General features: G+C 66.1%; 1 protein-coding gene across 9 annotated transcripts; it reads left to right on the forward strand.

Moving 5' to 3' along the window:
* On the forward strand, positions 1 to 27,015 carry CTBP1 (C-terminal binding protein 1). Of its 9 annotated transcripts, none has more exons than XM_043573204.1 (10): positions 78 to 209; positions 9,553 to 9,748; positions 11,155 to 11,309; positions 18,914 to 19,058; positions 20,189 to 20,395; positions 22,086 to 22,300; positions 24,186 to 24,316; positions 24,951 to 25,078; positions 25,610 to 25,727; positions 26,096 to 27,015. In XM_043573204.1, exons 2-10 carry the CDS (start codon positions 9,742 to 9,744, stop codon positions 26,280 to 26,282), a joined length of 1,293 nt encoding a protein of 430 aa, XP_043429139.1. In that variant the 5' UTR covers positions 78 to 209; positions 9,553 to 9,741; the 3' UTR covers positions 26,283 to 27,015. The 9 variants fall into 9 exon arrangements, with proteins under 9 accessions (XP_043429137.1, XP_043429138.1, XP_043429139.1 ...); XM_043573208.1 differs by having other exon boundaries at positions 26,099 to 27,015; XM_043573207.1 differs by lacking the exon at positions 78 to 209 and adding an exon at positions 375 to 437.

A 27,015-nucleotide genomic window follows, 5' to 3' on the forward strand; every position in this document is an offset into this window, starting at 1 on the left:
CCCCGCCCGGTGGAGCGGCTGCTGGCGCGGCGCGGCGCGGCTCGGCACGGCGGCGCCCGGGCGCAGGCGAGCGGGCGGAGCAGCGGACGGCGCCCAGGCCGCCCCACGCGCCGGGCTCGCGGCGGAGCGCGCCGGACTCGTCGGGGCCCGCGGCCGCCCGCGCCTTTCAATGGGCAGCTCGCACTTGCTCAACAAGGGCCTGCCGCTCGGTAAGGCCGCGCGCGCGCATTTCCGGCCGCGGGGGCGGGGCGGCGGGCGGGGCGGGCGGGCGCGCGCGGGCCCCGGCTTTGTGTGCGAGTGCGCGTGCGTGCCGGTATCCCGCGCGCCGCCGGGGGCGGGGCCGCGGAGGGTCGTGCGCGTGCGCGAGCGGCTGCGTGCGAGTGCGCGTGCGCCGGCGCCGCCGTCACGCCAGCCCCCGCCCGCCGCCGCCCGCGCAGGTGACACAAAGGGGCGCCGCGCCCGGCCCCTGACCCCCAGTCCCGGCCCTACGGCGCCGGTGGTGCGCCCTGGCGTCTAGGCCCTGCGGACTCACGGCCCCTCGCGGGCCAGGCCGCTGCGTCCCGGCCCGCGTCCGTCCTGCCGGGACCGGGCCGGCCTCCTGGCGGTCGCGTGGCCTTGTCCCCTCTGGGCCCCCCGTGGCCTGGCCGTTGTCCCCGTTCCCCGACCTGGACGCGCCGGCGTGTGGAGCCGCCGTGGGTGGGCTCCCGGGCCGAGGCCGGGCGCGGGCTGCGGCGCGGGGCTGCGGGGCTGCGTGTCTGCGGGCCTGCGGGCGCCGAGCTCCGGCCCTGCGCCCCGGGCGCGTTTGCTGGCCGCGTGCTGCCGCGGATGCCGGGCTCCTCCCTCGCTGCTGCTCATTCAGGCGGTTTTGGGGGCGCTTGGCTTTATGGCACGCTTCGTGCTGCCCTTTGAAGTTGTTTACTCATTTTCTAAACGGGAATAAAATTAGAGCGCCCAGCTGGTGGGGAGGGCGGCTCTTCCTTCCCTGGGTGGCCCTCAGCCAGCAGCCTGGGGCGCGGGCTTCCCCAACCGAGCAGCCTGCGCGCTGCACTCACTCCTCTGAGCCAGTCTGTTCCACCGTAGTACGTCAAGAGGTGTGGACCCCATTCAGTTTGTCATAGGCACCTCTTCTCCCCTTTGCACTTATAAAGGTGTCAGAAACCAGGATCCTGGCAGGTGCTCTAGACGACCCAGCAGGGCCTTGCCCCCCATTTTTCCCCCTGGGGACCCTGGGTCTGGGGCCGTAGGGGAGCAGGGCAGCTTGGGGACACTCCTGGGTGGGTGCTGGTTTGGTCGCCGTCTCAGTGCCTGGTGCCCCCTGTTGAACCCAAGTGTAGGGGGCCGTCTTGCAGTTCGCGGTCAACTCCAGCCTTCAGCCTCCGGGGCCTGGCGCCTTCTCTGGAGTGGGTCCAGCAGGGGAGGGGCCGGGCTGGGTGGGCCCGGGAGCTGCCCCTCCTCCTCCCCTCTGCCGTTGGAACCTTGGGGGCACCGGCTCCGTGAGGCCTGTGGGAGGGAGACTACAACCACACCTGAGCCAGGAGTTGGAGGCTAGATCTTTCTGTGGCTGGGTGCCCTGCCCGGCCCTCTGCCTGTGTGCAGAGAAATGAGGGCACCACCTCTGGGCATGCCCGGAAGGACAGCCTTGAAGCTGGCAGCGGCTTAAGCCGGGAACCTGGCCAGCGGCCAGACCCCTTTATAGTGATCATTTTCCCCGTGCTTTGTTTAGGACAGATTAACCTCTGGTTGGGGGAGGGGGGACCACTTGTCACCCAGAAGTGGAACAAGATTGGCTTTCTCTGGTTCGTCTGAATCGAGCAGTCAGAGGTGAAATCCTCACCCAGCTCCCACTTCTGGGGGTGGCTGGAGAATTAGGTCGCAAGTGGGGGGATGGCCACATCCCCTTTTCCTACCTGGTTTCCCCTTTTCCAGGATCCGCCCTCTCCTTCAAGAGCAGCGACTTCATTTGTATAAAAATGTACACCAAAGGGTGCTCTAGCTGCTGGCCTCCAGCATGGCCGACATTTGAGGGTCGGTGCAGGCCATCCACTCTTGGTGTGGGGTGGCATCCCCGAGGTTCTTAGGGGAGTGACCAGAGAGGACCAGGGCACAGACCTAGCCCGTCCCTGGGGGCATTCCGGCCGAGCTCCTGCCGGGTGTGTGGTGTTGAGCTTGTCGTGTGCTCTGCTCGTGTGCGTCTGTCAGGTGGGGATGGCGGTGTGAGGCCATGTGGGATCGGGAGTGAGCACCTGTTAAGTGTTGGGGACGGGTCTAGGAGACAGGATGGGGTCAGGGCCAGGGTGAGGGGCGGGGCAGGACAGGCCTGGGGACAGAGCAGGGTCCTGGGGCAGTGCCGCCTTGTGCTGTGTGCCCGCCCTGCTGTCCCTGCTGTCCCTGGATGTCAGCCTGGCGATGTGTGTGCTCTGGGGTTCACCTTCTGTCCACCCTAGAGCTTCAGGACTGTGCCAGAGGGGGCTGTGGGGGGCCTGCTGGACCCCGGCTTTGGTCTGCTCCCCCTCCTTGTGGCTCCCACTGGTGCCCGCTGTGTGTGCTGGCCCTGGAGCTCCACTTCCTGCAGGGGCCGGCCGTTGTGTTCCACGGTCGCTCCAGGGTTCTTCTCTGTCGGGTTTTTTTTTTTTTTTTTTAATTTTTTTTTCAACGTTTATTTATTTTTGGGACAGAGAGAGACAGAGCATGAACGGGCGAGGGGCAGAGAGAGAGGGAGACACAGAATCGGAAGCAGGCTCCAGGCTCTGAGCCATCAGCCCAGAGCCTGACGCGGGGCTCGAACTCACGGACCGCGAGATCGTGACCTGGCTGAAGTCGGACGCTTAACCGACTGCGCCACCCAGGCGCCCCTCTGTCGGGTTTTATCACCACCTCTGAGCACAGGGTTTGGTCTGGGTGTCTCTGCGAGGCCTCTTGAGGGACGCGCGCTTGGGGCTGCATGTTTCCCGCCCCACGCACGTGTGTCCTGTTCAGCCTGTCTCGGGGTGTTGGTGCACCTCCAGCCTGTCCAGCTGTGGCGGGTTGCTCTCTGTTCTCTCCGTTTCTGAGAAATGGACTTGTGGCAGGGGTGACCTGCCTCAGCCCCTGTCCGTCCTCTCCCCTGACTGCATTTGGGGTTTCCTTCCTGCCTCTTTTCTTCAGCTCGAGGACACTTGGGGGTGGGGGGCTGGGAGCACGGAGCTGGGCCTGGGGCTGGTGTCGCCTGCCCTGCTGAGGTCCCGCTGACTGTCCTGGGGCAGGGCCCGGTTCTTGGCGCTCAGCCCCGAGGGCCCCATGTTCTGGGGAGCTGGAGCCACCCCTGTCTGGAACCTCAGGGCAGAGATGAACGACTGTCTGCAGGAGGAGGGTCCTTGGGTTCGGAGGCGGGTCTGGCCTTGGCTCCCCCTAGCCCAGTGGAAGCTGAAGATCGGCGGGGGCTCCCTTTGGGCCAGCAGAACTGCCCGTGCCCGTGCCCTTGGGGCGTTGCCGGTCCAGTAGCCAGAGCACAGCTTGTGGCCGCCGCCCGGGGCTCCTGGGTGTGGAGGACCCGGTCAAAGGCTAGCGCGTCTCCTGGTTTCCCTCCGTTGGTGGCGTGAAGAAGGACCCGTGTGAGGCTCCGGGGGACGGGGGGGAGGTGTCTGGCCCCGGCACCGCCGTCTGTGGGGTGGGGGGTGTCCACACCTCACTCGCCTCTGGTCCCCAGACGGGACTTCACATCTCCTGTCACTGCCGTCCCGGGAAGCTCAGCTGCGGACGGGTCACGGGCCGGCACTGGTGTGGCGCCCTGGGGGAAGGGGTCCCTTATGTCCCTGTCAGCCCTGGAGCCCGGCCGTAGACGGGCTGGACGACCGCCGTGGTACAAGAGCACTGTGCTCGGCGAGGTCGGGGGCGGGGTGGGGGTGGTGACAGCGTGGTAGGACTGGAAGCTGGGACGGTTGAGAAGAAGTCCCAGCAGGTCTGGCGGGCGGAGGGCCGGGGTGGGGGGGCCGAGGCGGCGCTTTCTGGACCCTCCCCAAGCGTGGATTCTGGCCTGTATGGAGGCCGCGGTGCCATTGACTTCCGTCTTCCTGTGTCTGTGACGTCCGTGTCCTGCAGCTTGGCCGGGTCTTGAAGGTGGTGGCACCGCGTGGGGTGTCCCCAAAGCAGTTGTCGGATGCCACGTGTGGAGGGGAGGGAAGGCCACCTTCCCTCCACTGCCAGCCAGCACTCTCTCTGCGACGGCGATCAGGTTCTCGTTTGTGGGATCCTGAAGCGTCACAAACCCGCATAAAAGCACGAGAGAGGAGTATGTGGGACTGAGGCTCTTGGGGACAGGAGCGTGCCTCTGCCACGGTTTTAGTCCGCACTTGGGTGGTGGTCAGTGCCCTCGTGGGTTACGGTAAGTTAAGGGGGTGGCACAGCGCGTGCAGCTGAGAGTCTGGCCGCTGAGGTCTGTGAGGCCACTCTGCCCCACGGCCCCGCGTCGCCCAAGGGAGCACCCTGGCCTGGTCTGCGCAGGCTCGGGTCCTGCCAGGCCAGACACAGTCCCGCTGTGGGAGCCGCCCTCCGCTCAGCCCGCAGCCCTGCCCCGGGCAGCGTGGCCAGGCCCGGGGCCTCTGGACCAGGACAGCCCGAGGAGGCTGCCGTCCGGAGGGTGTGACCGCTGGCCCGCAGAAGCTGAAAGACGGAGGGGGCTGGCCGCGGGCAGCCTGCTGTGGCTGAGGGTCCGGCTCTGTGGAGGAGGAAGGAAGGGCTGGCAGGGGCTAGGCAGCACCTGAGGGTCTCGGGGGTCTGGGTCAGGGGCGCAGTGTCTCGGAGGCAGCATCTAGGACCAGGGGCCCGGCTGTGGCAGTGGGGAGACCTGGGGCCTGAGCGGAGGGGGGTGGGGGGTATGGGGAGACGGCTTAGTCTCTGAGGCTGGAGAAGCAGCTGGAGTCCTGGGAGTGTGTTGTGGGTGTAGAGCAGGAAGTGCTTGTCAGAGTTGGCGGGGAGGATGGGGAGGGCCCGGGGTCCCAGCTCAGGTGTGCTGCACCCAGAGTGGGCTAGGTTCTCCGGAAGCTGCTGTGGCTCGTCTGGAGAGGGCTGGACACCTCGGGTGTCCCCAGACCCCCGATCTCCCGAGAGTGAGCCCCGGTGGAGAGCCGGGCCAAGGAGGCCAGGTCAAATCAAGCACAGCGGGGCTGGGGGTGGGGAGAGCAAGAATGACTGCGGGGGGTGGGGCGGGGAGACAGGCCCCCAGAGCTCCACGCAGACACCTGTGGGAGGGGCCCCCGGGACCTGTGGTCCCTTCTCTCGCCCCGTTTTCTTTCAGATGAGCTTTGAGACCAGCTTCAGACTTCAGGGCGAGTACGAGTACGAGGACAGGACAGAGAGCATGTGCGCCCCTGCACGCAGCTGCCCCGTGCCGGGTGGGGTGTTCCCGCCGAGGTGCTGGTGTCACAGCTGGAGTCCTGCCCCCCCCCCCCCCAACCATGCTTTGTGCTGCGGCCTTGCTTACTGGCAACCGGCCGGCCAGCCTAGAACCGTGTGCCGACGAGCGTCGCGGCACCTGTGCTGGTGCTCACGCGTGCCTCTCTGCGGGGCCTGTGCCGTGTGGCCGCCAGCAGAGGCATCCGCCGCAGCTCAGCGGGCCCTCCGCCCCCCTGTGCCCCCCACTCCGGCCAGAGCTTCCTGAGTCACTAGCCGTGCTGACCGCTGCGTTTCCTCCACCGCCTTGCTGAGTTGCAGGGATGCAGATGCGCACCTGCGATCGTGGGGCCCGGTGTGGGTGCCGTCACCTGCCACTGCGGGCATCCAGCCCCCCAGAGCCACCGCCTCGGAGAGCGCAGCTCGTCACGTGCAGAGTAAAGCAGACGTGTGTGTCAGGCGGGCGCCGGAATCCACTCCCTCCCCGTGGGCTCACCGCCCGCCTGGCGCCCGTTAGGTGCCGAGGTGGGTGCCCGCAGATGCCCCTCTCCTGCTGACGCCGTAAGCCAGCCCGCATGTTGTCGGGAGTGGGACATCAGGGCCGGGCGGGGGTGGAAGGGAGCCCGGCAGTGTTGAGTACGGGGTCGGGCGGGCGCGGAGCCCTGTGTCCCACGCTCCCAGACCCCCGTCGGGTCTCTGGGCCCCACCCCCGGTAGTCAGGCCCCGTCCCCCGGCGAGGGGCTCTCGGTACAAGAGCTGTTGCTGCCGTCTTGGAGCAGGGGACTCTCAGGAGCCTCCTGTGGGTCATCGTGGGATGGGCACCGGGAGGAAGGGGGTGGAGCGGAGGGACACGGGCAGGGCACCCACGGGGACCCTGGGGTCCACCCTGCTGGCCGTACTCTCTCCAGCTGTCCCTCGCCCATGGGGGCAGGAGGCCTGGCCTGGGGTTGCCGTGTGTAGGTGCCGGACACGCGTGTTTGGGGAGCTTGGGGCAGCGCGAGGTGGTCCGCCACGTAACTAACTGGCCGGGAGGCGGTTTTGCTGCGGAAGAGCGAACGATAACCGTGGACCGTCCAGAGGTTTCCTTGACTGGTGGACGTTTGGTTTCATTTCCCTGTTGAGGGGGAACGCCCCTTTCGCTGTTACGAAAGCTCAGCCCTCCTGATGGTCTCCCAGCCCCGCGGGGTCTGAGCCACGGGGGGGCGTGTGGCGGGGCGCCTGGAATTGGCGGCGGGGACGTGCCGGTGCGTGCCAGCTGGTGCCCCTTCCCGGCGCGCGGGCCACTCTTGGGGTCGAGCGCCTGTGGCACCAGCACCAGGCGAACCCGCACGCGCCAGTGCGCACGCGTGCTAACGTTTTTCCGTTTTACGGTGAGGTCTTCCTAATTTCGTCGTTCATTTTTTGCGTTTTATTTTATTTTATTTTTTTTCAAGTTTATTTACTTGTTTTGAGAGACAGAGAGCTTGTGTGCATGGGGGAGGGGCAGGGAGAGAGGCAGAGAGAATCCCAGGCAGGGTCCGTGCTGCAGCCCAGAGGCCAGTGCTGAGCTCGAACTCCCAAACTGTGAGATCACGACCTGAGCCGAAATCAAGAGTTGGTGCTGAACCGACTGAGCCGTCCAGGCTCCCCGCGTTTCGTCTTTTTTAATGAGCATTTTTTAGTTTTTGTGATTTTATCATTTGTGGCAAAACTGAATTCTAGACGATTGATTACACGGCAAAAGTGCTCGAGAAAAGGTACTTCAGTGAGGAGAGCAGACACAGTTCGGGACCCCAGTGACCCTGGCCCTGTCCTTACTGCCGGCCCGCAAGGAACCTCCCCCCACCGTGTGTCCTCCCCGGTCCTTTGCTGCACCCTCTCTCCCACCTCTGTGTCCTTGTGGCTCTCTGTAGTTGTTCTGAGCAGTGAGATCCCTTAGGGGGGCTTCTCTCTGGCATTTTCTAGAAACGAGGTGGAGATGGTATTTTCACAACTCGAATGTCCCCCGGCACCAGCCTAGAAGCTTCCTGTAGTCGTACGGCCTTGTTATTCTCTCCCGCACTGGACTTGGCTTCTTCTGCTGCTGGACTTGGGTCACCCTCCCCGGCCCCAGGCACCGGGCACTGAGACCCGTGGGGCACCGGGGCAGGCGGGAGCCAGGTTCGCCTTCATGGGTGTGTGGCCCGAGCCCGGAGTCACCACCCATCTGCACGTGGGGCCTGACTCGGGCTGGCCTTTGAGCCCCACGCCGGCTGGTGCTTCCCTGGGTGGGGCTCACACCTCCGCCCATAGTGAGGTGGCCCGGAAACACACCCCGACCCCTTGAGGCTGCTCGAGGGTTTCTGAACCCAGGTCAGGTTTGGCAAAGCCACGCTTCCCTCTGAAATCATTTTCACAACAGAGGTTAATAGTGGGCACGGGAGAATCCAGGGCGTGACGCCAGAGTGCCTGAGGCGTCTGGCTCAGCTTCCCAGGGGTGCAAGGGCACTCGGGACCCGTGTGTACAGGGCGTGTGCACCCGTGTGCACGCCCCTCGGAGGACGTGCAAGCGTGCGGAAACACTGTCTGCCGAGGGCCACGCCGACCAGGGAGGATCCGGCCGGAGACACCCTGGATGCTTTCAGGATTTAGGGGGAAGACTGAAGAAAGCCTAGTGACTGTACGGTTGGCTGTGGCCCGTTCCAGCCCCCCTTCCCCTGCACTCGCTGACTGTGCGGGGCGAGGCAGGGCAGACAGGGCGACCCCACTTGGCCAGGGAACGTGGTGGGGATCCCGTGAGGCCTGGGAAGTGGTGCTTCATCTGGGGCCAGTCGGGACACTCACCGCCAGGGAGGCGCAGAAGTCCTGGGGAGGCCAGGCCAGCCAGACTCGAGGGCTCTGATTCAGCTGTCCTTGGTGGACACCTGTGTCCTTGGCAGCCAGCTTGCCGCCCCTGGCCCAGACACCTCAGGCCCGCTGCTGGCCCCCTGCTCGTCTTCTGAAGGTCAAGGTCGAGCGTGAGGCTTGCCTCCCCGGGGAGGCGGGGCGGGGCGGGGCGGGCCTGGCCTGGGTCTGGCCTTGCTGCTACCTCCTGCACCAGCCCTAGACTCCCGCGCACACAGGGCCGCCCCCGCTCCCCTGCCACCACGTGTCCCAGGGTTGCTGCAGGCTGGGTCCTGCCCGGTCGAGCCCAGTCGGCAAAGGTTCGGGTTGTAAGGCACATCCTCGCTCCGGGGCGGGGCCAGAGGATATGGGTCAGAGGTCACACCTGCACAGACTAAAGGTGAGCAGACCCGGGAGGTGCTGTGGCCGAGCGTGGCCTTCCGGCACAGCCTAGGCTCGTGGGTCAGGACCACAGGGCACCTGCCTTGGTGCAGAAGTGGCGGTCACAGCTGGAGCCTGGCGAGGGTGAGAGCCACGTGGGTCCCATGGGCCGCAGGTACGCCCCTGCTGTGGCCGGTCTGCCCGATGTCCCTGTGGCCGGCATCGGGCGGGGGACGAGTGCATCCGGTCCCTGCTCCGTGCCGGCCTCCCGAGGTGCCATCTGATCCCAAGGTTGACACCGGTGGTGTCGCGGGTCCCGGCCACCATGGCTCCCAGCCAGGCCTCGGGGCCACCCTGGCACGCTGTCCCCATGCCGAGAGCAGGGGTCCTGAGCATCCATGCTCAGTCCCAGCTCTTGGCACGTCCTCAGCCCGTCCGTACAGGTGTGTGACCAGGAGTGTGTCCTCAGTGTCCTGTCGGGGGGTGGGGGGGCCGTGCCTGAGTCGATGCCGGTGCCCGGGATGTGGCCTGTGGGGACCGGCAGAGGGGGCCTGGGGGACAGCCCCCGCCTGGGTCCTGTGTGGTGCAGGACGGTGGTGTCTGTGTTCCGGTCTGCATCCTGCGGTCCCCCTCTCGGGGGCCCCCTCAGAAGTCCACTCTCCCTGCACAGTCGCAGAGGCCCAGGAGGCCGTTGGGAGCACGAGACAGAGGTTTGCAGGACTGGCGGCAGACTAGCCCCCAGGGCCCCGGCCTTGCACCTCGCCGACACTGGTAGCGCCTGGGGCGGGGTTCCCACGTGCCAGGAGGACCTTCAGGGTAAGCAGCGCGGCTCCTGGCTCTGGGCGGTCCCGGCCTGGCAGCCGCGGGCACAGAATCAAGGATGCAGTGTGGAATTTCCGGCGTCTGGGAGTCCTCGTTGGCTCTCGACGGTATTTTAACGTGTTTCTTGTGTTTAATTTTTAGTCAGACTTTGACCCCGGCGCAGGCTTCAGTGGTCGCCAAGGATCAGGAGCCTAAGAGCTTTGGTTCGAGACAATTAAAGACGTGGGATGAGGATCCAGTGACAGGACGCGGTTCTGCCGGGGGATTCTGAAGATAAAACGCTTTGAAAAGTCGAATTCATGGTCGTGGAAGCTGAGCCCATATTAAGAAATGTCAGGTTGGTTGGGGCTCCCGGAGTGTGAAGCAGCTGGAAACCAGGCCCTCTGCGACCGCGGTCACCCTGTCCGTTCGGCGCGTGCGGCGGGTCAGGACAGCCTCAGTGAGGCCCCGCGTGCGGTGGAGCGAGGGGGTTCCTCGGGGGGCCCAGCCCCCCACCCCCCCCACCCCCGCCACGCCTCCCCAGGGCAGGTGGGCCAGGCCACAGGTCGATGCTGGGTTTGTTCTGGTCGTCCGCCCGCAAGCTCGGTCCCAGGTTGGGGAGTTGCCGCAGAAACCCAAGGCCTGTTCCGGCGCTGGCTGCGTGGTCGGGAGGCCGGGGCCTCCCTGGGTGAGGGGGCGTCGTCCGGTCGGGGGTCCCGACGACGCTGCGTCTGGGCAGCCCTGCGGACTGGGCCTGCTCTCCAGCGGGCGGCGCCCTGGCATCGGCGGTGTCTGGGCCCGCAGGGGGGCCTTACAGCCTCAGAGCTCAGCTCGCGGGGGTGACGCCGGTCCGTGCTCGTCAGGAGTTAGAGCTGAGGGACTCTGGCGGCGGGCGTCTTCCAGGTCACTCGAGAACGGCGGCGATAAGCCTCCGCTGGTAAAGTCAGTCTTCTAAGTGAGATCACCGTCCCAGCACGGCTGGAGACGTGAGCGCCGTCGGTGCGCGCAGCTCCGGGCCATCTGGAGACCGCGCCTGTGCCGGGCCCCCCGGGGGCGGGAATCGCACCGCTCGCGGGGCAGGGAGGGAGGGAGGCAGCAGAGACGGGGTTCTGGCCCTGCCGACCCCGCTCTGAGCCACCCGCCGGGGCCGCCGCGTCCAGGCGGCTCGCGTAGGCGGCGCACTGGGGCCGTGGGCCTTCCCCGGGGCGAGTCTTCGTGAGGCCGTGGGGTGCGCGGGGCTGGTCCCGTCGCCTGGGAGGCCCTCCTGGACGAGGCTTAGTCCCCTCCTGTGTGGAAGGAGCGTCTGGCGATTCTGAGTCTCCCTCACCCCCCACCCCTGCACGGTGTCTGCTCTTCACATCTGCCAGCAGACGCGGTCCCTTCAGGGTTTCTGGGTAGCCACGCTGCCGCCAGAGGCGGAAAAGAACGGATGCCATCGCGAGGCCTGTGGCGCTGCGTCTGCGTGTCCCGGGGTCACAGTGGTGAAGACCGCGGCTGCCCCGGCGCCTCCACGCGTGTCTGCAGCCGAGCCCCGTGGGGTGGTGACCGTCGGCGGGGTCCCTGCTCACTCGGGCCTCAGTGAGCTGTAGCAGACGCTGGTTTGCTTCTCCCGGTGGCTCATAACCCTGGTTTGACAAAGTCCAGACGAGCACACGCGGGACCTCTCGGGGCCTGCGCCGGGCTGCAGATGGTGGCGGGTGGCAGGGGGCTCGAGGTCTCAGCCGGGGCCGCCGCTGTGCTGAGCGTCCGCTCCTGTCTCCGCAGGCGTCCGACCCCCGATCATGAACGGGCCCATGCACCCCCGGCCCCTGGTAGCGCTGCTCGACGGCCGGGACTGCACGGTGGAGATGCCCATCCTGAAGGACGTGGCCACGGTGGCCTTCTGTGACGCACAGTCCACGCAGGAGATCCACGAGAAGGTAACGGCGCGGGGTGCTCGGGGGAGCGAGGAGGGCAGGCGGGTCCCTCAGGCGTGAGCCTCAGCGGCTCCCGGGCCACCAAGACACGGGCGGCCATCGTCACCCCACCCTGTCAGAGGCGGAGACGGCTACTGCTTGGCATCTCGAGCCGTTGCCATTGCGACCAGAAGTTCCCAGAAAGCAGATCCGGGGGCCGCGGACGTGGCAGACAGGACTGGGGGCCGGTGAGCTGCGTCATCCTGGTCCCACATTGGTCACCTGGGGCGTCCCGGGCTGGTGGCCAGGCATTTGGGCCTGGGGTGTCTGCTTCTGGACGTGGCTCCTGGAGGGCCTGCTGCGGGCAGCCCAGCCCGGGTCTGGGTTGGGGCCCCGGTGACAGGATGGACGGGACGAAGCCGCCGTCCTCACGCCGCCCGCCACCCCCACATTGCCCGACGCGTCCGTGTCAAGCCTTGAGCTGGGCTGCCGGCGACCCCACGCCGCTGCGCCTTGGGGGCCCGGCAGAGGCAACGGACAGTCCCCTGTAGGGGATGGCCCCGTCGGCCAAGCCACATGTCCTTCCCAGCAGCCGTTTTCTGCTGCGTGTCCGTCACAGAACCCGAGGGCCCGGGCAGACAGCCCCCGCCCACGCAGAGAGAGAACCCATGGCTGTGGAAGAAAACCCACAGGAGCCAGGATGCCGAGGGTGGGGCTGAGCGTGTGCGCTGCTGATAGAAACCTCAGGAACCTGGCGGGCCGGGGGGGGGGGGGGGGGGGGGGGCAGGAGCGCCGTGACCAAGTGATGGCCCACCACGGTCCAGGGCTGGCGGAGTGCCGCCCGCTGTGGGGCGCTCGCGGAGCAGCCCCTCTGGAGGAGGCACATGCTGCGACACCCCCACAGTGACACCCCCCCCCCCCCCGGTGTTTATGCCAGAGGAGAGACCCTCCCGTCCCGACGGTCGGCGAGTTCGGCAGCGCCGGGGCAAGGTGCATGGGGGCTCGGGTGCCCAGGCGAGGAGCACGGGGCCGAGTGGGGCTCTGCCCACGTGACGGTCTGGCCTGTGGCCCGCCCAGGTGCTGGCCGCTTCAGTCACCACCGGGCGGAACCATGTGGCCGCGCACACCCGTACGTGTGGAACGATGGAGCTGGGAGGGCGATTGTGAACCTTCTGCTGTTCCAGACTAAAACTTTTAGTTCATTTTTTTACTTAAGAAATTTTTTTTCAGAGTTTTATTTTAGAGAGAGTGTGCACATGCAGGCGGGGAGGGGCAGAGAGAGACAGAGAGAGAGGGAGGGAGGGAGAATCCCAAGCAGGCTCCATGCTGTCAACACAGAGCCCCACGTGGGGCTCAAACACACAACCCTGAGGTCAAGGCCTGAGCCGAGTCGAGAGCCAGACGCTTAACTGACTGAGCCACCCAGGCGCCCCCAAAGCGTTTCGCTGAAAACTACAGCCCATATAGGGCATGAAAGAGACATACAGATAGAAATGTTTAAAAACCATAAGCAATAGTAAAGCAAGTTCTACCAATAAATTTGAACACTAACCCAAAACGTGTTTTCTTTTAAAATTGTAATTTATCAAAACTATCTTGATAAGTTAACGTAAAACCCAGATAAGCAAGTCAGACACCCGGGGAGGGGCAGTGAGGGGCCTCAGCTCCATTCCGCCCCACGCCCAGCAGACAGACAGACGTTGCCAGACGGCTCGGGAAGACAGGACGACGGGTACTCGCAGAGAAAAACGGCCTGTGATTTACGCTTTGGGTAGAAGAGAGCGTTGGGACCCGGCCAGTCAGAGCCTCAGCGAGACCTACGGGGCACCTGCTTGTGCAGCCGGCGGCTCGCGGCGGGAAGGCGGCACCCGAGAACTCGAACGCGCACTTGGAAATCAAACACGCGAGTGGAAAAACTTAATTTTAATAGAAAGCTTGGAAGACACAGCCAAGGGGAGCCTGAAGGAGAGGTGGAAGAGGCGAGGCCAGAGGAGAGCCTTGCAGACCCAAGGGCTCTCGGCCGGGCGTGCCCGCCTAGCTGCCACCCTCGGGAACCTCCCACTTCCCGGCGGAAACACACCTCCTTCCCCAGGCTTTGCTGCTGGGCATAGCCCGGGGACTAAGTCCAACCAGGAAGAGGTGACAGGCCTTGTGTGCAGAGCCGCCTTCCCTCTCTGTGGGCCGGAAACCACGTGTGATGGCTGGAGCCTGGGCAGCCACCTGGGAGTGGCAGCGCCACCGTACGGGAGCCCTGGACCCTGATGGCTGTGGAGCTGACACAGGGCCCCTGGACCACCTATCTGAGGGCTTTGGCTTGGGAGGGAAACGGCTTCTCTTCCACATCGCCGTGGATCAGGGAGTTAGTTCTACCTGCTTGTAACCAGCTGGGTGTCGGATGTTACCTGAGTGTTACGGAGGAGAGACTGAACACATCACCGGATGTGATGAAGAAGCCTTCCAGAGCTAAATGGAGACTCTGGCTCTCCTGCCGCGAAACCAGGACAAGTGTTGGGGGCCCGCAGGATGCTTTGCTGTTCAAGTGGCAGATCCCGCCACCAGCCCCACTTTGGGTACCTTAAAGCTTCTGGGAAAACCAGTTTTCGACCCAGGGTTGCACGTTGTCAGACCGCAGAGGCAGGGGCATTTTCTCAGTTACTCTTGGAAGCTCCTTAAAGACCGGCACCTGCAAAGCAGAGGGGCAGTCCGGGGGGGACGGGGCGGGGGGGGGGCGCGGCGGGTGGGAGGGTGCCGTCAGCCGGCCTGGAGCAGGAAGTCCCTGAGGGGCATTTCTGGGAAAGTGGGGCACCTGTAGGCGGCAATGTGGGGACACGTCAAGGAAGACGGCAAGGGCGCAGGAAAAGTGTTTCGAGAGTCCTGGTCACAAGTGAGGCTCCTGGTCCCCGGAGGGAGGTACCGGGGCCGCGCGAGAAGTGAGGGGGACGTCCAGGCAAATGCAGCGAGTGGTGCGTGGCGGGAGGTGGCTTTCGGGCGGGAGTGTCCCAGCGACTCTGAGCACACAGTAGGGCTGTGTTGGTGCCCACTGAGAGGCCCCGGGGAAGCGGGGAGCATTCGGGAAGTGAGCCCAGGTACCCCGGGGCAGCCTCCCAGGTGAGCGGCCACGCGTGTGCACGTGTCCTGACAAAAGTAGGGGGGCTTCTGGAGGGGCTGACCTTCCCACCCTGAGGTCAGGACAGAAGTGGCCGTGCTGAGTTCTGTGGAAAACGGGGCCGTGCCACAGAAAAGGCCGCTGCGTTGAAGAGCAGCGAAAACAGTCACGTGGCGAAAGAAAAGACAAGAGTGACAAATGGGTGGCTGTTTGCTGTACCCGAGACGGCTCACGCTGCTCTCCTCCAAGCGACAGGGACAAGACAGGTCCCAGCAGATGGGGGGCGGCGGAGGGTGCGTTTGGGCAAAAACAGCGCCGGGAAGCAGGTGACACTGTCCCCGCCCCACGTTAGCCCCGCTCTGGCTGCACCCAGGGAGCATCGGGAGGTGTGAGGCGCCACGCCTGCTCAGCGGTGGCCGTGGCCGTGGCCGGCTTTGATGGTGCTTTGGCAGTTCTGTGAAAACCTGACCCCTCTGGGCCTGCACGTGGCCGTTTGTCACAGGGAAACATCCCGTGACAACCATATAAAAGTGTGCTGGGGGCACCGTGTCACTGGCCCTCTTTTCTGAGCCTCAGCCTCACAAAATGAGTCACACCTTTGTGTGGACGCAGAAAGTAAGTAAACCTGAAGTCCTGGGAAGCTTGCGCATGGTGCGTGTGTGTGTGTGCGCGCGCGTGTGTGTGTGTGTGTGTGTCTGTGTGTGTAAAGGAAGCGAGCGAGGCCTCCCCTCCGGGATGCAGGGAGGGGGCGTCGTGGACCCCGCCAGTGCCTCGCAGCACACATCTTCCCAGCCAGCCGTTTGCCGCTCCCCTTCTGCGTGGTGCCCAGCGAGTGCCCCTCAGACCCTGCTGCTGCTGTGAGCGCTTCGGGGCCCCTGGGCTGACTTCATCCTGCAAGGCGGGCCCCACGTACCCGTTGGGGGGCTAAAGACACCGTTCAGGCAGTAGCCTGGCCACACGGCTGGTGGAGGGGGATGTGAGTTGCCGGCGTCCGACTTATGGAGACAGACGTCCCCTCTGGGAGGTCGGTGTGGCACCTGGAGGTATCCCAGCCCCTTCGCGGTCACGAGAGGGAATGTGAGGGACTTCCAGGGCGCGTGGGCCTGGGGGCCGGGTGGAGCGGTGCGGTGGTCCTGGCCTGTGCCCGTCTGCACGGAGCTGCCGCGGCAGCGGGCCCTCCCCCCGCGGCTGGGCGGGGCCTCCCTGGCAGGGCCAGGGGCGGGTGGCCGCTGAGGACTGCAGCTTCCTGTTCTGAGAACTTCACCTGGTACCGCGTGGTTAAAATAGGCTCAGTGGAAAAAGGATTAAGACATGAAAAAATTTACCAAGAAACCTATGTGGGCAGGTCACGCCGAGAAGTGCAAATTAGGGCTGAAACGACGGGTGTCCCTCCCACGTAGCATTTTACACCCCGGACTGCCCGGCGCTGCGGGCTCGGTGCCGGCGCGGGGGTCGTAACCGCCAGGTGCGGCCGGAGCGGCGCCCGGAGCCCGAAGAGGCCTCTCCAGCGGACCCACTGGTTTGCACTGCTAGGGACTTCTCTCAAGGCAGTCGTGGGTTTTACTGCAGCCAACAGTGGTCGTAACCCAGATGCCCCAACAGTAGGGAACGTCAGATCCCGGATCGTCCGTGTCGGGATGTAGTTCAGGACAGTGAAGGTCACGATTTGAAGACTTGCCTGCCGTGGTTAAATGCTCAAGATAGAAAGCCGGCCGCCTGCACGCACGCAAGCTGAGCCTTGCTCTTCTCTGCAAGAGGCCCGCATGTGCCCAGCTGCCCCGGCCGGAGACCCCATCTCCCTCGGGAGCTCCCGTCCACAGTCCGTGTGTCCCTGAGCCCAGGGCTGCTCCTCCTGGCGCTGGCTTGCACGCATCTGGATCCCCAGTTCCGCTGCACGCCCGTGTCTGCCCACAGTGGGCACCGGCAGATCTGTCCCCTCGCCCCCACCCCTGCTGCCATGGCCACCCACGTCTCCGGTCTGTGCAGCACAGCAGCCAGAGGACCGACCCTTCCCAGGGTCTCGTGGGCCAAGGTCTGCCCTCTTGCCTCCGCCCCACAGCCCCGCGTCCGCTTCCCAGCCACCCTCCTCGTGCGCTCCTAGTTAACCCTGTGTCCCCTCAGCACTCGCTGCTGCTCCCCTGTCACACGTGGGTCCTCGCTTCCCTCTCACACCAGGGCCAGTCAAGGTGCCAGAAGTCTGTGCCTGTGCAGCCTGGACCTCCTTCCAGGAGTCCAGGGGCAGGGGTCAGGATGTGGGCAGTGACCCATCCCGTTTGTTCACACGTCAGCCTGGCACATCCTCGCCTCTAGGAGCTGAAATTCCTAGGATCTTCAGTGCGAGGAGCGGGAGCAGGGGCCCACAGCACCCTCAAGTCCGGGCCAGCCAGAGCTCGCAGGACCAGGGACCCAGGCCGCCTCTGTCCTGCCTCTCAGTCATCTCTCCCTTGGCCCTTTTGGTGTGGTCCCCTACGGCCATGTCCCCCTGGCCACCTCAGCCGGCAGGAGAAGGGAGGCCATGCCAGCCTGAGGGAGTTGTCTGTGTTTTGGGTTGCCATCTGTCCAGTGGAGGAAGGAACTGAGACAGGGCGGTCAGCAGCTTCACTGTGCCCTGCACCCCACACGGGACACCTGCTCTACTCCACTGCCCACATCAGCCCGGAGTCTAGGCCGTCCTGGGTGCGGTCCCCCTCAGCTCATGCCTGGTGCCTTGCCGTCCAGCAGCCTGTGCACAGCCCACTGCTGGCCTCACTCGTCCTGGGGACTCAAGGTCAGCAGAGCCTGTGGTTGGCCTCCCTCCCCATGCAGGAGACCCAGAGTCAGCACAGGAAGCTCAGTCTGGGGGAGGACAGGGTAGCATGGTGCTGGAAGTCCCCAGTAGCCAGCGCATTTTTTTGAATTGGAGGTGTCTTGATTATAAAGCTCACGGCTGTACCCTGTTAGGGTCCCTGAACTATGACACGCCCTGGATTACACCGTGTGTCTGGAGCATCGCCGGCCCGGAGATGGGACCTTGCGGCTCTTCCGCCAACGTCCGGCTCTTGCCACGACAGCCCTTTAAGGCCGTGCTCGCGGCCCTGGGGCGTGGTCCTGCTGCCCTCCTGGACCTGGGCCAAGCCCCCCAGAAACCAGGCGTCCCAGCCTCCTGTGTGGCTGCTGGGCACCCTGGGGGCTTCCAAGCGGAGTGCTGTGCACACTGGGGGCCACGCTACAGCGGCATGGGGTGTGGTCTGCACAGGCGCCGCTGAGTGAGGCGGGGCTTGGTCAGCAGGGAATAGGCCCCGCGTGGGGTGTGGGCGTGGTCCGCGCGGGCCTGCCCCCTCGTGGGGGTATGGGCGTGGTCTGCACGGGCACCGCCGAGTGAGGCGGGGCTTGGTCGGCAGGGACCAGGCCCCTCGGGTGTGGGCGGGCCTGCGCAGCGGCTCTGAGCGCTGTCTTCAGGGCTTATCCCCACCCGTGGAGAGCTCCACGCTTGCGCGGGGCCTGTGGGCGGGGCCGTGGGTGGAGCCCTAACTTTGGGGAGGGCCGCCCCCTTTGGGCGGTTCTGCAAGCGGAGTGGGGCATCAGCCCGTGTCATCTAAACTCTGGGGAGGCAGGACACCGATATGCACCTGGGGCCTCACGCAAGGCAGCCCAGGCCACACACAGACAGGAGGACCCCGCCAGGGCAGGCGTCCAGGGCTGTCCCGGAGAGCCATGGCCATCTCCCCGGCAGGCCCGTGCTGGCTGCGGCTGCCCTGAATGCCCTGGGCCGCTCGCCGGCCAGCGGGAGCTGCAGGTACAGGGGCAGACCTCGCCCACCTGAGCACCTGGAGAGGCGGGGCCCGTGCTGCCTGCGTGCAGGGCGAGGGCGCGGCCCCCAGCGTCCCGTGCTGGCCCGGCAGCGGACGCCATCCGAGGGGCACGTCGCAGCCCCGCCGGCCCGGCCTTCCGCACAGCCGTCCTCCCTACGCAGGTGAAACGTCCTTTACCCGCAGTTGTTTATGGTCGTGGGGCCCCATGTGCGCTTCTGCCACGATGATTTGTAGCTTCCTCGTGGGGTCGCTCCGGTCCCGGTAGCAATTTGTCACGGCGGCCCTGCAGCTTTCCGCCACCCCCCACCCACCTCCGCAGGGTCTGGGGGTTTCGGATGCTCTGTGTCCTCCCAACGCCCAGCTTCCTCTGTTTTACTGTCTGGTACCCACAGGTAAGGTCAGCCCGCTCCCCGTACAGTGCGTTCTCCTGGGCCTGCAGTTCATGGGGCGGGGCAGGCCCTGGACTCCCAGGTGAGACTGAGCAGAGTCAGCAGGGCCACACTGTGGTGACCTCAAATGTCACCGCAGCGGCTTCTGGCCTGAGAAGGCCGCAGTGCACAGAGGAGAGAACAGCGGGAAGCCCCTTGGACTGTCCCAGCCTGGGGCCAGGCTGGGGGTGGGGTGTTCCCCTCCCCCCACCCAGGGTGTCTGGGCTGGTTTGGGGGCAGCAGGCAGACCGGGGGCCCAGGTGGGGCCGGCATGTGACTGGCGGACGCCCTCCCTCTCGGCAGGTGCTGAATGAGGCGGTGGGGGCGCTGATGTACCACACCATCACGCTGACCAGGGAGGACCTGGAGAAGTTCAAAGCTCTTCGTATCATTGTTCGGATCGGCAGTGGTTTCGACAACATCGACATCAAGTCAGCTGGGGACTTAGGTAGGGCGCTTCTGGGCTCTTCCTTTGCAGCTTTCGTGTGTCCTTCCCTGGGCTGGATTTCGTCACATCTGGTTTTGTCTGTGGGTTTTGCTTTACACCAAGAGTCCCCTGCAGCTGCCTGTTTGGCTGGAGGTGACTCATGAGCCTGCTTTTGGGGTGCAGAGCCCCGGCCACTGGTCAAAGCAGCTTCCTCAGAAAGCCACGCGCGAGCATGTGTCCTCTGGCTCGTGGCCAGTGTGCGTTCTGATCTTGCCTCCCCGTGTGTCTGCACCGGCCTCGTGGCCTCATCCAGCCAGGTCGTGCCTGGCCAGGGCCTGCGGTCAGAGGCAGTGCCCCCGGTGCCTGGTTGTGCCTGTCCTTTCCTCCGGGATGCAGCTGAAGGAACTTGTCAGAACGTTCCGGCATCTCTGCCTGCCGCAGAGTCGTGGTGGGGTTTGCGTCACGCGTCCTGGAGTTTACTGTGCTCCTGTGGGCACGCTCATGCCCACCACCGGCTCACCTGGCCGAGCCCTCCCGCCCTGTTGTCACCTGCCCCCAAGCAGCATGCCCAGGAGCGTCGCACCGTGGCCTGGGGGCTCCTTGGAGGCTCTGTCCCTGTGCACGGAGTCTGGCCTCACTCTGTTCCTCCGCCAGGGACAGTCAGAGCCGAGCCCTGTGCTTACCTTTCAAAGCCTGGCAGGTGGGCACTCGGAAGTCCCAGGACCTGGTCTGCTCTCCCAGGCAGCAGTTTTGTTCCCAGGTCTAGGGGACACTGTGGCTTAGGCCCCCCTGTCCCCCACCAGCTCTTGCATTTCATGGTGGGCTGAGTTGTTTCTGGAACCCACCCTGGGCCCGTCCTGCAGCCCTGCCGGTGTGTTTGGCATCATCCTGGCATTTGGGGGAGCTCGAGGAGCTGCTCCTCCGTTCACCAGGCGCCTCTAGAAGGTCAGGTGGCCAGCAATCTGGGCGAGGTAGATGCCTGCCGTGTCCCGTCCTGTCTGCCGCTGGACCTACAGGCAGCTTCTCCACGTGGCACGTAACCAGGGTCTGCCTCCTAGCCTCCCAGGATGGCCCGGGGACGCTCCTCTGGCCTTGCGTGAGGGAAGGGCCACGACTGGCTTCGGTGACCGCGCGTGTGTATCTGTTCCCAGGCATCGCGGTCTGCAACGTGCCGGCGGCGTCTGTCGAGGAGACGGCCGACTCCACCCTGTGCCACATCCTCAACCTGTACCGCAGGACCACCTGGCTGCACCAGGCGCTGCGGGAAGGCACACGGGTCCAGAGCGTTGAGCAGATCCGGGAAGTGGCTTCCGGAGCGGCCAGGATCCGTGGGGAGACCTTGGGCATCATAGGACTAGGTGAGTTAGTCTGTGTCCTTGCTCCTTGTGTTGGCTCGGCTGACCACGAGGCCGGGGCTTGGCTGTGCTGCCGGGCGGTCCCCCCCAACGCTGGACGGTCCCCCCGACTTGAGGGCGACTTCCCCCATGCAGGGCGGTTTCCAGGCTGGAGACAGCGTGGGGCTGATCCTCCCAGGAACAGCAGGTGTGGGTCACACGTACGCCAACATGGTTGCCCATGGGGTCACACACAAACGCACGCCCACCACACTCAGACACGCTCACCCTGTCCCCGCTCCGACCACGGCTAAGTGGACGTGGCCTTCAGGTGAGGGCCAGGTGGCCCTTAACCCTGCTGTGGGTGCAGGGAGGTGGTTTACCTGCCATGCAGGCAGCTTTCCGGGGTCCGTGATGTCCCTCTTCTCTTTCTTGTTTGCGACCCATTTCCCTACCCAAACCCGGGCTCCACCCACCTGGGAGGCCAGCATGGATGGGACCCCCTTGTCATGCTGTCTCCTGAGCTTCCTCTGGTTGGCCCGCACGGCCTCCCCGCCCCACAGAGGCAGCGCTGTGTGCAGTGTGGGGCAGTGCCACAGGGACGTCTGGGTATTGTCGATCGTGAGGACGCACCTGTGTTAGCGCAGGTCGGGGTCGTCCGTGAGACACAGGCCTGTCTCCTCCGGCACAAATCGCCGTCCTGCTGAGATGGGCACGTGGACACCAGGACCGGTCCCCGTGAGCGTCTCCCCCCTGCTGCCCCCACTGTTGTGAAGGCAGGGACGGCACCCTTTACCTGGGGCCCCAGGCGTGGGGTTTGTTGAAGGAGGGTGGATGGGCAGCCAGTGTGCCTGGCCAGGTCGATTTGGGGGCTGCGTGATCTCGTTCGGCAGTGCTGTCGAGAGACTCTGACCTGGTGGGGCCGGGCGGGCCGAGTCTGACTTGGCAGAGGTGACCCGAGCAGCCCTTGCCCCGGCCCCCACTCAGGGGACTGTCTAAATGGCTCTCTGGGTGTCTGGGTGTGTTTTCGGCCCCACCTACCAGGCAGCGGGTGCCCTGTGGCTGAGTTACCTGGCCTCGTGGCACCGTGGGCAGCTGTTTGGGTGCGGCCGGCAGGACTGTTCTGCCCTAGTCTCACCTGGGGTCCCGGGGGTCCCGTCCCTCGGGCAGTCACCCTTCAGCAGGCAGGTGCGGGACCCCGCCCCCCACCACGGTGGCCTCAGGGAGCGTGGGCTGTTTCTCCCCTGCTCGCTTTCCTCATGGGTGTCCCCCTGCCCTGGGCCGGCCGGGGACTCCAGAGGGGCCCTGCGGTGCCGTGCGGGGTGCCCCCTGGCCTGCGGCACCGCTCCCTGAGACGTTGGGACCGGGGCCGCGCTGTCCTGGGCCTGGCTGCCCGGTGGCCCCACTGTGGCCAGGTCAGGGCTCTCTCCTGGGGTCCCGGAGTTAGTGGCTCCGAGCCCCTCTGGTCTCCCCCTCCAGATGCAGGGGCCACCCCTCTGGTGCTGCAGCCCTCACCCTGTGCCTTCCCCAGGGACCCCCTCCAGCCCCTGCCCTCCTCTCTGAACGCCCCGTCTTTAGCGTCTGGGAGCAGATGCCTGGGGGCGGACAGGGCCGTGCTCCCCACAGCGAGCGGCCCCGGGCACAGGGGAGACTGAGGCGGTGTGGGGGGTCGCTCAGCCTGCGGCCCCGGTGACGCCGAGTCTCGCCCTGCCAGGTCGCGTGGGGCAGGCGGTGGCACTTCGGGCCAAGGCCTTCGGCTTCAACGTGCTGTTCTACGACCCCTACCTGTCAGACGGCACGGAGCGGGCGCTGGGGCTGCAGCGGGTGAGCACCCTACAGGACCTGCTGTTCCACAGCGACTGCGTCAGCCTGCACTGCGGCCTCAACGAGCACAACCACCACCTCATCAACGACTTCACCGTCAAGCAGGTGGGCGCCCGCCACCCTCGTGCCCGTGCTCCTGGGGGAAGGGGAGGGCGAGGGTCGGGCCTGGGTGCCAGGGGTAGGGCGAGGGTCGGGGCCCGTGTTCCCAGGGTCCTGGGGAAGGGCAAGTGTTGGGGCCCGGGGTCCTGGGGTCCTGGGGGAGGGCAAGGATCGGGGCCTGGGTGCCAGGGGCCCAGGGGGTGGGTGAAGGTCAGGGCCCGTGTTCCCTGGATCCTGGGGAAGGGCGAGGGTCGGGGCTTGGGGTCCTGGGGGAGGGTGAAGGTCAGGGCCCGTGTTCCCTGGATCCTGGGGAAGGGCGAGGGTTGGGGCTTGGGGTCCTGGGGGAGGGTGAGGGTCGGGGCCTGGGTGCCCGGGGCCTGGGGGAGGGCGAGGGTCGGGGCCCGTGTTCCCAGGGTCCTGGGGAAGGGCAAGTGTTGGGGCCCTGGGTCCTGGGGTTGGGCGAGGGTCGGGGCCTGGGTGCCCGGGGCCCGGGGGAGGGTGAGGGTCAGGGCCCGTGTTCCCAGGATCCTGGGGAAGGGCGAGGGTCGGGGCCTGGGGTCCTGGGGGAGGGCGAGGGTCGGGGCCTGGGGGCCGGGGGCCTGGGGGAGGGTCGGGGCCTGGGTTCCCGGTGGGTGGATTCCTGGCTGGAGACTCACTTGCTAGGGAGTCATCCACACAGGCAGGCCTGTCTTCTGAGTCCCTGGTCCTGTCATCCCCACGTGTAGGGCAGACGCTACGCCCAGGGGTTTTGCGTTCTCCTGCGCCGTCTGCCTGTGCCACGTGCCTCAGTACCGTGTCTGCAGGGCGAAGCGTCCCTGGGGGCCGGGGGTGCCCGGACAGTGGCCATGAGGCACACGGTGTCACCAGGGTTTCAGAACTGCCCTGGGTCAGGCCGGCGCTCGAGCTAGTGGCTGCCTCTCCCGGCCAGGCCTTTCGAGTGCTTAGGCGCGTGCCTGTGTGTGCGTGCCTACGCGCATGTGCCTGTGTGTGGGATTTTCTGTGTCCGCTGCTCTGCCCGCCTTGCAGGTGTGTGCATGTATTTTTTGGGGGTGGGGGTCACCCCTGCTGTCTGCCCCAGGCCCTGCAGTCCTGTGTGGAAGGCCGGGCACCTGGGGCTCCTCTCTGTCTCCAGCTGGTGGGTTTGGAGGGGGGAGGGAGGGGGCACAGGCATAGCCCTGGGGTACGTCCCCGAGAACCAGGTGAGAAGCCGGGCCGGAGCCCCCCTGACCTGACGGCTGGCCATGTGAGCTTGGCGGGGCTGGTTTAGTTGGTGTGAACTCAGGGTCGTGGGAACCCCTCACCTCAGAGCAGGGTGGAGCCCCTCACCTTGGAGCAGTGGAGGGGGGCGTCTTCAGGGCAACCCTGAGGGCTTTTAGCAGAAGGAAGTGAGGCCGTGCGGGGGTAGAGCCGGTGCAGCCACAGCCCACCCTCGCCAACGGGGCTCCCTGGTGGGGCCGCTGCATTGAGGACCACGTCTCAGGGCTCCTGTCCGTCAGGCCAGCACCACAAGGTCCTGAAACCCCGTCTTCCAGGTGTGTGCAGGGCTAAGAGCTCGGGCCACACCGTGTCCTGGATGCGTCAGGTCCTTGCCAGGCACCACATGCAGCCGGGGGGCTGGGCCGGGACACCCCACTGCTGTGGCAGGAGGCCAGCTGTGCGTTCCCCGGTCCTCCAGGTGGGGCGGGGCCCACACAGACCCCAAGCCCTCTGCCGGCCCCAGAGAGCTCCTCCTGGCCTGGGTGGGAAGAGGCCAAGCGCGAGGTCCCAGAGCCGGCCCCTCTGTGCCCCCTGGTCCTTGAGGCCCTTCCCCTGGGTGGGCGGGGCAAGGCAAGTGGAGAGGCCTCCGTGTTGATCATGTCGATTCGCTCCTGCTGTCCTTTGTGTCCCCCAGATGCGACAAGGCGCCTTCCTGGTGAACACAGCCCGGGGCGGGCTGGTCGACGAGAAGGCGCTGGCCCAGGCCCTGAAGGAGGGGCGGATCCGGGGCGCAGCCCTGGACGTGCACGAGTCGGAGCCGTTCAGGTGCCTCCTGGCGACACCCTGGGTGGTCCTTGGATAGCATGTCTCCCAACCGGGCCCCCACCCAGCCTCACGCCCCACGCTGGCCGCTGGCCGGAGTGGGGCTGGGCCTGCCACCACGCGTAGTCTCCAGGCCCCAGCCAAGGGTCCAAGGACACGGCGTCCTTGGGCTTGGTGTCCAGACTGAGCTACTGCTCCAGGCGGCCTTGCCCCCCGGGGCCCGGCCGGGTCTCAGTGGGCGTGTGACTGGTGCTGTAGGTGGGGAAGGGGAGGGCTCAGACCCGCGCTCCATGCCGAGCGCTTCGGGGTGCCACGTCAGTGGGTTTGCCCAGGTGCACGAGGCAGCTGACCCTCGTGTGGCCGCGTCTGTAGAGGCCCCGCACCGAGAAGCCGTTCTGGGTCGGCAGCTAGCCCCTGGTTTGTCAGCTTTGCCGGGAGGGCCTGGAGGCCCTGCGGCTCTGGGGACCAGTGCCCTCGCCTGCAGGGAGGGCGGGGGCAGCGTCCCCGCTGCTGTCAGGGGCCCGTGGGCAGGTTTGACCATCCTCGGGTCCCCTGGTCTGACACAGGGGTGAAGTATGGGTCCAGGCAGGGTCAGGCACCCCCCACACTACCCTGACCTGCTCTGTGCCATTCATAGCTTTAGCCAGGGCCCCCTGAAGGATGCGCCTAACCTGATCTGCACCCCCCACGCGGCCTGGTACAGCGAACAGGCCTCCATCGAGATGCGGGAGGAGGCGGCCCGGGAGATCCGGAGAGCCATCACAGGTGAGGGCTGCGGGCAGACCCTGGTGCGGCCCCTTGGGAGGCCTGCACCGCTGGGCCGCCAGAGGGACCTCTGCTCCCCGCCACTCGGGCCGTGGAGCTGAGACGGACCTGCGCCAGGGCGGGTCCACACCCTTCCGCACCCTGCCAGGCCCCCAAGTGCAGAAGTCGGCACTCGGCTTCCACACGGTGCTCCCCACACAGCCCTCGGGTCCTCCTCGCACAGCACGTTGAGGATGCCCGGTCTCTGTCGCCCGTGTGGGAATTCGGCAGGCGCGTCCTCCCTCACCCCGCGTTTAAAAGTCTGGCTGTGCTTGTGAACCTGGGCTGGGCCTTTGCTGCCCTCCAAAATCCGTAGCCCCGGCAGAGAGCTAAGGGCACCGCTCGGTGCTGGGGGCTCCCTGAGCTGCGAGGTGAGCGTACCCAGGACCGGCGCCTGCTGGGCCTGAGGGGAGGGAGGGATCCCGAGCCCCTGGGTCCTCACTGCAGCCGCCGCACACGCACTGCCCTTCCTCCTTCCGCCGCATTTCCCAGGCCGGATCCCCGACAGCCTGAAGAACTGTGTCAATAAGGATCACCTGACAGCGGCCACCCACTGGGCCAGCATGGACCCGGCTGTGGTGCACCCCGAGCTCAACGGGGCCGCCTACAGGTGAGCGGGGGCGGGGACACAACACTTCCGTGATGACTGCGGGTGGGGCAGGGGCCCGTGGGGGGCCCCCAGGCCTGGACGTGCATGCTGGCCTGGGCCCCAGTGGAGCAGACGGGCAGGGCGCGGGAGACGGAGCTGGATGGCCTTTCTGGCCTGGATGCGCCAGACACGTGGGCAGAGACCACCCTGGAATCCGGAGCGAGGGGAGGAGTCGGGGCGGGGAGGGGTCCTGCTAGGCGGGGCCTTTGGGAGCCGCCCCCGCTTCGCTGGCCCTGTGCTGTGGGATCTGCAGCCGAGGGAGGGACCTGGCCCGGGCCCCGCCCCCCCATCCCTGCTGCGAGCTTCACCTGCGGTCCTCCCCCCCCCAGCAGGTACCCGCCGGGCGTGGTGGGCGTGGCCCCCAGCGGCATCCCAACCGCCGTCGAAGGCATCGTCCCCAGCGCCATGTCCCTGTCCCACGGCCTGCCCCCTGTGTCCCACCCGCCCCACGCCCCTTCTCCCGGCCAAACCGTCAAGCCCGAGGCAGATAGAGACCACGCGAGTGACCAGTTGTAGCCCGGGCGGAGCTCTGCAGCCTTGGCGCCCTCGGACGGGTGGTGGCGGAGGCGGCGTCTGCGAGGCCACAGCGCTCCAGAGACTGTCCGGGCGCCGCGCGGGCGAGAGGCCGCTCCGCCCTGCCCGCGTCCTTCCCCGAGGGCCAGCCGCTGTCCTGTGTTCTTTGCGTCCTCGTTAAGCAAAAGAAGTTTAGTAGTTAATTCTATCATGAATGTTCTTGTCCGTGTACAGTCTTTAGAACATCACAAAGGATCGGTTTGCTTAGCTGTCTACGGGAGAGAGCCCGAGGGGCCGTGCTCCGCAGGCCGGGCTGAGGCTGCGGCCCGAACACACCCGCGACCAGGCAGTTGGGCAAACTTCTCAGGACAACGACTCCTTCCCGTTTTTCTTTCTACGCCACACAGTGCATTGTTTTTTCTACCTGCTTGTCTTATTTTTAGAATAATTTAGAGAAACAAAACAGAGGCTGTTTTTCCTCATTTTGGCATGAACCCCCTTGTTCCAAACGAAGATGGCGTTGTAAGTGGCTCGGAGAGAAGAGGAGGGTGTGGCGCACAGCGCGCTCCGGCCGTCGGCACCGGTCCCGGGACGTGAGGGCGCAGCGCCCTGGCCTGCGCGGGTGCCGTCCTGCTGACGTGGTAGGCTAGCAATATTTTGGTTAAAATCATGTTTGTGACTGTAACCATTTGTATGAATTATTTTAAAGAAATAAAAACCCCAGAAAGAGCCGGCA

Source organism: Prionailurus bengalensis, chromosome B1 (assembly GCF_016509475.1).
Source record: "Prionailurus bengalensis isolate Pbe53 chromosome B1, Fcat_Pben_1.1_paternal_pri, whole genome shotgun sequence".
In the NCBI taxonomy this organism is placed as follows: Eukaryota; Metazoa; Chordata; class Mammalia; order Carnivora; family Felidae; genus Prionailurus; species Prionailurus bengalensis.